The sequence below is a fragment of the Chaetura pelagica genome, unplaced genomic scaffold, assembly GCF_000747805.2.
Source record: "Chaetura pelagica isolate M959 unplaced genomic scaffold, ChaPel_1.0 scaffold510, whole genome shotgun sequence".
NCBI classification, from domain to species: Eukaryota; Metazoa; Chordata; class Aves; order Apodiformes; family Apodidae; genus Chaetura; species Chaetura pelagica.
This window is the reverse complement of record NW_009951800.1, coordinates 178,042-189,162: the sequence shown is the minus strand read 5'-3', so window position 1 is coordinate 189,162 and position 11,121 is coordinate 178,042. Positions and strand designations below refer to the sequence as shown.

The 11,121-nt window shown below is 37.9% G+C and overlaps 1 protein-coding gene across 1 annotated transcript in view; it reads right to left on the bottom strand.

Annotated features, from left to right (window-relative positions):
- Positions 1 to 9,816, bottom strand: part of TLE1 (transducin-like enhancer of split 1 (E(sp1) homolog, Drosophila)) — a gene marked incomplete at its 5' end in the record, with an annotated part of 76,812 nt that extends 66,996 nt beyond the window's left edge. Inside the window, 2 exons of the mRNA XM_010007449.1 lie at positions 9,615 to 9,659; positions 9,753 to 9,816. Of these exons, the coding sequence (XP_010005751.1) occupies positions 9,615 to 9,659; positions 9,753 to 9,816 (109 nt within the window). The remainder of the gene's footprint in view (positions 1 to 9,614; positions 9,660 to 9,752) is intronic.
- Between the last annotated feature and the right edge of the window lie 1,305 nt (positions 9,817 to 11,121).

Sequence of the window (11,121 nt, the reverse complement as noted above, 5' to 3'; positions counted from 1 at the left end):
GGGGGGGGCAACCTGCGCTTGGGAGTGCTTGCAGCTGACTTGCGCCACCGCGTGGTGAGATAAATCCGGCCACCCCAGCTTATAATCTTGTCTTACCTGCACACAAATCGCGACCCTATACGGGAACGGCGTCGGGCATATCCCTCCCCCTCCTTCCCTCACTTAAATAAGTAAATAAGGTGTGTAACTAAGGTGTACCCATATATGTTTAATGTGTTGTAATCACTCCTTTTGAACCTCCTGCCCCAAATTGCTTTGTTTTCCCCACAATAAACCTTGCTGTTGTTAGAAATATTAGTAAGCACTGAGCAATTTATTCACTCGAAAAAGTCAGGGCATAAGTTCCTGTCTCCTCTGTGTGAGGCGATACCACATGTGGATCTCTCGGCAAATCCTGATAAGTTAATACACTCCAATAAGGAGATATAATAGGTCACGGATCGTGACAAATGAGACTCCAGCTTAATAACTATTCCTTGAGTTTGGGGCACTAAAAAGCCTCTTATCCATAAACATCTAGAAGTATTTTTGAATAGTAAACAATGCTGGAACTACGCAATGTCCAAAAATGTAATCTAATTATAGCTGAGAGAGGTAGACATTAATGTCTTTGCTGAGAATCTGACACTTGTAGCACTACAAAAAGCAAAGCCCAGCTAAAACTTCATGGGAATAAGTACAAAACTGTATGAATATATCCTTCTCTTCTGCAAATTAAGAAGTTCTGTGTGCATGATAGGTCCAGTATTTTTTCAGTATTTCCCACTAACAAGCATGAAGATTTCTTCACTTGCTCTAATCCTTAATTTCAAGAGAGCTTCAAACTGAGAAAGACAGAATATGGTGGAGAATAGCTTCAGAACCCACTTTGTAGTGAATGGACAAATGGACTAAAAAGGAAAAAGGACAAGGATAAATGGGGATAAAGGACCATAGCATGCCTAGACAGGAACATAAAGGAAAAGGAAATAATAGGCCAGGAAGGAATCTCTTGGTCACAGCAGATCAGAAGTTGAACATAAGTCAATAGCATGCTGTTGCAAAAAAGCCTGCCACTGCAGTAAGCCCTACGCTAAGTAAACCTTCTGTGCTACTCAGCATGGCGTTTCCTCCTCTGAAGAACTGCACTTATTTCAGGCACTGTACTTCAGTGTACAACATTCGGAGAATGAACAGACTGCGGAGGTATACAAAATGCAAAGGAAGCCAAGGGAATTATCAGATTTTGCTATCAAGGGTGAAGAAAATGCATAGTAAAGAACTGAAACGGCAAAAGAAAAGACTCAAGTTGTAACTGAAGAAGCACTTCAACGGCAGAGACATAAAAGCACTCTGCTACCTAAAGAGCTTGCAAGTTGCCACTAACGTTATGTCTTTGCTAATAGATATGACACACTAGCAGCAATGACACTGGCACAGCTGATCCTGTTAGGACATTGGAAGGCACTTCCTAGTGGAAGTTGGAAGTTACTTCCTAGTGTTGTGATCTTACAGTTCATATTTCCGTTTCAAGAAGCAACCTAAAAGCTTCCCATTAGTCTTTTTAACTAAAGATTTTGTGTTTGCTTAACTGGCAATTTATGTCCATTGTTTAAGACCACAAACAGTGGTCTGTCTGCAAAGAAACAGCTGGAGACCTTATAACCAGTTACAAAAATAGAAATTCAGAATTACTTTACACCCAAACTCACACATGAAGAGATGGATGAAAGTTGCAGTTGTGGGTTACTTCGCTGTAAATGGAAATAAAACAAAAGATCTTTCTATTAGTTGTTTTGCCCAAGAAACTGAGGGAGTTTCATCCCCTCCCCATAGGAATTTAATCTTAAACTTTTACATTTTTTAAAAGTTGGGATCATCATATCATGAAGATGAAAGTAGAGGAATTCAGGGGTTTCAGAACACTTAGGAAAAAATTCATAAACAGCAAGATCTCCACAGATCATAAAAACTGCCCAGTTTCAGACATCCGTTCCTTCTACTGATCTAACAAAAGCAGGTTTCCTCATAGACATAATAACTAATTCAAGATGCAGCCAAACAAGTATACACCTTCTTGCTCTCTTTCTCCAAAACTGATAGCTCTCTTTTTGATCTTGCTCGGTACTCCATAGAAGCCTTTAACGTGGCACAAGTAGAGGTAGCAGCATTTTGTTCTCTAGATCAATTTTATCCTCAGCCAACAACTAGATGTTCCAGCACAGAGACAGAATAGTCCTTCCCTTCCAATTCAAAAATCCATACTACCATTGCCCTTGCAAACTGCTAAACAAGCAGTATCGGCAATTCACTTGTGTTCAGTAATATATTTACTGCAAATCCCAATGGCTTGCCTCCTAAAGTAGTTTTCTATTGTGTCTGTTTATGTCAATACACTGAGTGGTCACCTTACAAGTTGCTTTGACCGACTGTTTACAGAAACATTAAAAGCTTGCAGAGAAATAAAAAGACTGAACAGGAAAAAACAAACAAAAACAAACCTCACAAAAGCAACATGCTACTAGGGGAGGGAAGAAACAAAAACAACAAAAAACCTACATCAAAACACAAATTGTCCTCAGTTTTCTCTTTTGTTACCACATAGCCAAAAGGCTAGTTAGCTCTTCAGATCACTTCAGAAATAGAAAATATTTCCAGCTATGCAGCCCTGACACAAAGCCTTCGCAAAACCCCTCAAAGAGCTTTAATCTGTAATGTGCTAATTTGTTCACACATCTGACGAACATCAAGAAAAGGCGAGAGCACGCCAGACAATGCCCAATTAGAGATTAGTCTCTTCTTAAACACTGTGCAATTTATCATTAGCCACAGAATACTATTATTATAAAAACTTCAGTAAAGCCTAACAAAGTGATTAATTTCCTGAACTGTGTTCCCCATGCTAGAAAGTATTTTATAACAACTAGGCTTGCTAACAAGTAAAATAATACTCAGCACTTCCAAAGTTAAAATGCTACTACTCCATGAAATAATGCTATAAACATTTTTCTATTTCCAACTTCACTTAAATGTAGTGTGATACAGTTCCAAGCAAGACAATTCAACACCATTTATATCAATCATGACACAGCAACAGGGCAGGCTCATTTTTTTGAATTCCAAAATAAGCACATCACTCAGCTTTCTTTTAAGAGACAACCTTAGGAAGCAACTAGGTTAAATTTCACTAGGTTTAAAAATCAGAGTTCAGTTAAGAATAAACTCAGTTTCAGCAAGCTCTACTCTACTCTTCAATCATTTGCAGCATAAACAGGTCACTAGTGGAATTTCATAGAGGCCTTTACTGGAATCTATTTTACTGATATATTCAGCAATGCAGCCGGGAAGAGATCTTAAGCAGTGAGAAGAATGCTTGCTTCAAAAGCAAATTCATTCAACGTAAAAACAATGGCTTAAGAACTGCAAAGAGACCTTGCAGCTTTAAGTGGGCAATGAAAAGTATTGTATATAAACAAAATGTATGCACAGTGAAGTAGCCACCCCTAGCTTCAATGTAAAATGATGGCTCCTGAGCTTCCAAACATAATTCATGAACAAAAACTCAAATGCAAAAGGTGACTCGAGCAGTCCAGAATTTCATGGCAGCCAAAAGAGAAACTGGGTATTGGGAACTTTACTAAGAAAAAAAAACAACACCTCACACCAGAAAAAGATAAAATTAAAAGCATCTAGAAAACAGAATTATGTGATGATAATTATGTGATAATATACATTTCTGGTTCACTTCTATTCTGGGAATTACACACAGTTCCCTTCATTTCAATAGGCTAAGTTCAAAATAATAAAGCTTGAGGGAAAAGCAAAGATGATAAAAGAAAGCTACACACCTTTGTAGGCTGGGACTGCCCAACCTGCAAAGAAGTCAGGTATGTTACGACAGAGATAGACATTTTTAAGTGCATTGAAAAAGAAGGTAGGCATCAGCTATATGCCACCTTAGAACTAAGGGCCATCAAATAGATAGTGTAAACCAGGCTTAAAGCAAACAAATACTGGTTTTAGTCCTACACCTGTGGATGTCCTACACCCACAACAGCACAGCCAGGGTGTAAACACACTAGAAAGCTGATTTGCAGAAGAGAGTTCAGGTGTCCTGAGGGACAAATTGAATAGGCATCAGCCCCATACCACACCCTTACGTTGAAGAAGGCTATACTTTATATGAGGATGCAAACATATGACTGTAGCCAGCTGGTTAATTAAAATAAATTGCTCCCATTTCTGTTCTCATTTTTTGGTAAAAAGGAAGATGTTGCCAAACTGGAATAAGTCAAAGTGAAACCAGTAAGATGAGCAGGGAATTGGAGGACACAACATACCAGGAAAGATAAATTTGTTTAGTTTCAAGAAGAGGATGAACTGGATAGGAGAGCTGATTGCTGCCAAAAAGGTGATTATAGAGATGAATAAGCCAGGCACTTCTTGGAGGGGCACAGCAGAAGAACAGAAAGCAGGCAATGGTCACAAGTGCAGAAAGGCCAAGTTCAAGTTACTGAAAGAAAGTTTTTCACTATGAGGGTGGGTCAAACTCTGGAAAGCGTCGCCCAGAGAAGTCACACAAGATTACCTCCACATAGTACTTAAGATACCTTCAAAAGCACAGGCTTCAAGTTCAAGTTGAACATGGGACCAAGTGCAAGTACTTTAAAAACATGACCAACAAGTAAACATAAGGACTGAACTATTCTACCTGTTTTAACAAATATATGCAGAGAGAAAAATAAATAAATCGGGAATTCTCCCTGTCAACTGTTATATTTCTCCTTTCTGAACACGACCACACCAGCAACTACCATTGCACAAACAGTTATATTCAGTCCAACCAGAAAGTACAATGCAAAAGACAAAAATAATGGTGTTTTATATAAATGCCATTAGGTATGCCTAAATCTTACCTCAAGGATTAAGATAACCTCATTAGTTCTACTCAAAGCTGTTGTTTTAAAATTAACAGCACTATGCCGTCTTCTCATAAATGCTGGTTTAAGATTAACAATGTTAGCTGGTACAATCATGTTTCCTCTCTCCCTCCAATACCCGGAGAGGAACCTGAAATTTGGTAAACCAGGTGTAAAATGCAAGATGATCAGGTAGTATGTAACGCACGTACACTGTTTACACTGTGACATATTTTCAGATTAAGTTGTGTATGAAGTTGACATTAATAGATAGTATCGGACAATATGGTTATCCAAAAGCCACATGGAGATGTATTTCACAGATTGCGATGGATGTGTCAAATAACGCCTTCACAATAATGCTGGCCTGAAGCTTAAATGTGGTTATAAAGTAGAGAAAGTTTAAGACATGGCTCTAGTGCTTCCTTTCTCTTTTCAAACTGGCAACTCTAATTGTTGTTGAAATGCTTGCACTGGTGACACAACTGTACTCATTTAGAAACCCACTATTTGTAGAATAAGAACAATTTTTTGAGTGAAAAAATACTATGTTCCAATCAACCTAACCATTTTCTCCTTTAAATAAAACCAGGTTTTGCATGTCTTGTGTGGCATTGCCAATTGTTAAATGCTCTTGAAACACTCACTGCACCCCATCAAAACCTTAAGGAGTCATGAAGTTCTTCATTCCAGTAATTAAAATGTAAGTAGTAAAAAAAAAAAAAGAGAAAAATTTAATTTATCTTTAAATCCCTTTCAACAGCACAGCCATCCTACTCAGGAGCTGTAAAAGAGCTAACTAAGCTCCTTAATTCCCTTTTATTTAAACCACTCCTGAAAACAGATGTTCTAATGAGATATCAGTAGGAAATTCTGTCCTTTGCCACAGAGCATTAGAAATTATTCCATAAAACAGCCTAGGCTAAAACATTTAAATCTTGCACAACTGGTTAATACAATGCAGTTTGGAAGTTTGTATACTTTTCTACAAGAGGCAAGGTACTGAATGACAGGTCTGCCTCCAAGCAGGTTACATAGATCACAAGAACCCACCCAAAGAGAAGGAAACCTAGCTGTCACCCCTGGGATAGCATAAACCCACATACTGTAGTAGTTTATACAGTCTGTCAGTTGGTTCAGCAGTGATGATTTTTTTCTTTCTTTGGCTGCCTGCCACTGAACAAAAGCTGATCTTGCACCTAAACAATCCAGACATTAAACACACAGGAAGCCTTATCTTCTGACTTATGACATGAGATGACAGACAGAGCTGGGGAAAATAAAAGAGATACTGCCCCGATAGCCAAGGGCAGCAACAGTACAACAGTACTTTAAGTACAATGGGATTTTTAACACCAAATCAGCTCTGTGTCTCCCTGCCACTGAACAAAAGCTGATCTTGCACCTAAACAATCCAGACATTAAACACACAGGAAGCCTTATCTTCTGACTTATGACATGAGATGACAGACAGAGCTGGGGAAAATAAAAGAGATACTGCCCCGATAGCCAAGGGCAGCAACAGTACAACAGTACTTTAAGTACAATGGGATTTTTAACACCAAATCAGCTCTGGGTCTTGCTGATAGCAGTTGATGTAACTGCTTTGCCAGCCACAGATGTCACAGTGGGGAAAATTCAACTTGGACAGTAAAACATTGAAGAGAAACCTAAAACCATGCAAAATGTAATTATTTATTCTATCTCCTTGTCAAATACAAAAGCAGTATCTGAACCAAGTTCATCTATCCTAAACAAATCCTCAGATGCTTGTTCCTGTTTCAGATACACAAAAATTGCTATGTACCTTAAAATAATTTCTCTGAAAGCAGTCTAAGAGGCCACACACAACATCCTCTTAAGAACTACCCTCTGAAATTCTTGAAAAAACATTTAAAGATTCACACAGAAATGAGACCAAAAAAACAAAACCCACAAACCAGCCACAAGTATACCAACATTCTGACTACTGTTCAGCCAGCAGATTGAAAAGCAGCAACAGTACCTAGATGTATACACACTGTTATGCAATTAAACATCGCAAAGTGCCAAAGCAGAAGCTGTGATGGAAGCCTTTCCATGGCCATTTCTAGATTCAAATGCAACATATTTAAGTGGAAAGCTCTGAAGTACAGCTGTTTGTGTATGGGAAGTTCACTACAATTAAGTCTGTTTATAGCAACACTCAAGTCCCAACTAAGTTTGTTTTACTCAAATTGTAATAGATTACCAAATTAAAATGAAGAGGGAATTGCTCATGCAACTGTATTAGTCCCTTTCCTATGCCAGCAAACTGCAACTGCTTCATTTCATTAAAGTGACTCTACTTCAACAGTGATGTACACGCCACACTGCATAAAGAAACACAGCTGCAGAGTAATTTTTTGTTTTTCCATCAGCAGCCCAAGCATTCTGAGGGGCTTTACACAGAGTGAGCACAGCATCCACATAGGACACAGGCCTTAAAAACGTTAAAGCTTGTTCAGTAGAAAGTTTCCCCATCAGTGCAGTTTTCAGTAACAAAGATGTTGTCAGAAATGGCAATTTTTTGTGTCCCCCGATGACGCCTTACTAGCATTTAGTTATAAGCCATAAAGCAGGAATAATTTCAGCCTGTCAGGAGTCTAGCTAATGCCCAGTTTCCCCCAAGAGAGAACTCCTGTCAAACGTAATGAGAGCTCCAAAGGCCCTCTCTACAACGTAATGAGCACTTAGGACATGCTGGTGATCAGCCAGCAAAAAGCATCAGTTTGAGCCTGGCTACACCCTTGGGGCTAGACGTCACCAGTTTTAATAAGAATTATGATTACTATCTGCCAAAAACGTCCTCAGAACTTATTGTCAGCAGTGGAAATTCAGAAGAATATCACTGGTACGGTGTTGGGGTTTTTTTGGCTCCTGTAATCTAAGACAACCTACATACTGACCTGTAACACTATTTCACTTCCTCACAGCAGGCATCTAAATCAAGAGCCTTTAACATGAAGGTGCAACTTTTACCAGAAATTAGAATTACTTAACATGTAAAAGTGTAGTATCTGAGGTTCAAATTCAGGGAAATGTACTTATGCCATTAAAAGCTTACTCTTTTTTTAACAGCATACACAGAGCAAGCATGCTCTTCTCTCCTGAGTGAGAATCAACATGGGTGTAATGCTCTTGTCATAAATCTTAAAAGCCCTCACTGGATATGCATTTACAGACACCATACATACAGAACTTCAAGCCTCTCCAATACACAGATGTTAAGGTCAAAGTGGAAACCTCTGTTATGACACTCTTTAATCTTGTGGGCTTAATTGATTTTATCTAAAGTTAATTCCTACTACATTTACTCAAGTCACACGTTCTCTTAAAGTATCTTCTGTAAATATACATTTTACACTAAATGAGGCACCTCTACAGTTGTTGGCTTCCTCACAGGTTGTTACTGTGTGCCACTAAGTTGTTTAGGAGAGGAAAAAACGAATCTGAGAAGGAAATCTCCAAATTAAAGCCTGGAAAAGCCAACTCATAGAAAAACTGACATTATTCTACATAACAAGTCAAAAGGAGACTAATGTAGCTACAGTACAGAACCAAGTCAAACACTACTATAGTTGTTCTGTCTATTCTGTGCATTATTTAAAGAAAAATAAAGGAAGTTGTGAATATTTTTTTTCTTTTACTGGCATTTTGGATTTAAACAACTGTACTTCTAAAAATCAAGAGAATACTACCCAGCTTTGCAGAAGAAGCTATTATGGAATTATAGTATCACATTATTGAATATAGTATTTTTAGAGGAAAACAAAACAACAACAAAAAATCAAAGAGTTCAGGGTAACAAAAGCAAAATTCAGCTCTGCAATTCACTTGCTTAATGAAAGTCTTTGAATATACCGAAGATTCAAAGCCTGAACTAATCAATTTCTTCGCTGTGCCCTAGCCGGTCAGCCATGCTCTTTAATTTAATGAAACAAGAGTTTTAGATGAAATAGCATGTACGCATCAAGAAAGAATTGTATTGTTGCACTTTGAAATGTGTCCAACTGCGCAACTTCATCTAATGATAATTTTTTTTTAAGAGGCCATCGATTTCTGAAAGACTTATTGTACCAGCATCTTGATGAAAAAGTGAATGTCAGCATATATACAGAATACTTATACCCTGTCATTAATACTTTATTTGGCAGACAATGACTAGTCAATTGAAGGTCCTCTGGGCTGAGCAATCATTTAGCTTTTCTTCTCTTATGAGGTCCTTAGTGTCTTGTTCCAGTTCAATACTCTTTTTATTCACTATTATAGTGGCCATAAGTGTGAATTTTATGGGAACTTGCAAACTCATAGTCATAACAAGAGCTTTCCAAGTCACTAATCTTTCCATACCTCTAAATGGCAAGGATCTGAGCAACTATCGCTACAGTTCCACATATCAAATGATTCCACATTAAAAACCACATTAAGTACCAAATTGTGTTTTTGAAATCACAGACACGAGAACTTTCCTATTTTTGCCAACATCTTCCAAGACCAATACAAAAAAAGATTTGTCACTCAAACTAGTCTATACCTCATTTGACAGCAGGTAGGCAAAGGTTTACTAATCACAGCTACAAATCAGCCTATTGATTTAGACACACGATACAGTCATCCAAACATCAAGAGAACAGCTACATTTAAATGCACCAGGCTAACTGCAGATTTTGTGATTTAGAAAACAAAAGGCCTTACCTGTTTGTGCATTTCAATGTTTAATCCATACGACATTTCATAATACTGCAAATAAAGGAGCACACATTATTTTCTTATGCTGGCTTACACTGTATTAGGAAATATTTACTGAAAAAAAGTAAAAACAAATACACTTACCATCACATAGTGCCTCTGCATTTCTGTCTTTTCGCTTGCCAGTTTCTCACATTCCAATTTAAGGCTACAAAATAGATCACACTTTAATGTAACTGTTATGTCATTTGTTTTGACATCCTCCCACTTAATTTCTATTTTGACAGAAGCAGCTAATTAAAAAAAACTCAGAAACTAACATGCAAATACAGAAAGAAAGACTTAATTCATACTCTAGATACAAAGCCTGAACAGGAAATTTAAAAGGTATTTAATGGGTGTTGTATTAAACTCAAACTGTCTCTAAAACACAAATATATCCAGTCTTCATAGTCTGGCAAAGAGTTGCTATGAAGTGCTGTAACTTTCAAGATCTGAATTTCTCTGAAGTGCTTCTCAGCAGTAAAACAGAGGTATTACTTAGTGGACTACATTTAGTAATTTACTGTCAGGTAATACCATTCACATTTATAATTACAACTTGAGTACGTCTACAATTCTCAACCTTAAGTACACTCTAGCTAATATTATCTTGCCCACAGCTTGAAAATTAGGAGCTTTGATGATTATTTAATAGCAAGTTTGTTTTCTTAATTGCAAATAATTTGCTTTTGGTACTTGCATATCACACTGCTAACAACGGTATAATTCTGAGTACTTTCACAGAAAGATGCCTCAACATTCCCCTTGTCCTCTGGCAAACTGATGTTCTGGGGTTTTTTAACGACACTAGCAAGCATCCCTGGGAACAGGTAGTGTAAACGAGCATTTTTCACTTTGAGCTGCAATACTAAGTATTTACAATTCTAAAGTAATTAATGGCTTAAACAAGTTAACAATTTTAGATAACACTAAAAAAAACCAAACAATTTTAGACAAGACTAAGACTACACTATCGCAGGAAGCCTGATCAAAACCAAGTGATTTCTAACCGGGAAACCTACAAAGCTTTCATTCGTATCCAGATCTTGCAGGTGAAACATAAGAAATTAGGGAAGAGTCAGGCCCCTTAACGCCAATGATCCTGTGCACGCAAGAACCCATAATCTGAATCTTTGTAGGGACCCCAGCAGCAACCGCGAACGCAAAAAAATGCTCGAAGGCCAGCACAGCAACCAGAAACACACATGCCGTGGCTTCAGGGGATTCACATCAACCTCGTAGGAAGACTTCTCTGCTTTGACAACGCTTTTTGGCACGTAGGTGTTTGGGTAGTCTTTGCACTACCACCACACACAATTGAGCAAAAATGACAACTATTCTCCTTGATTCTCTGTGCCACCGAACTAGCGCAGGTCTTCTCTCGACACGCTTAAAAAAAAGCAACCCAAACAACTCCACATACGGACCTCTAACAAGTACGATTTACTTCTTTAAACGCATACAAGCGCCG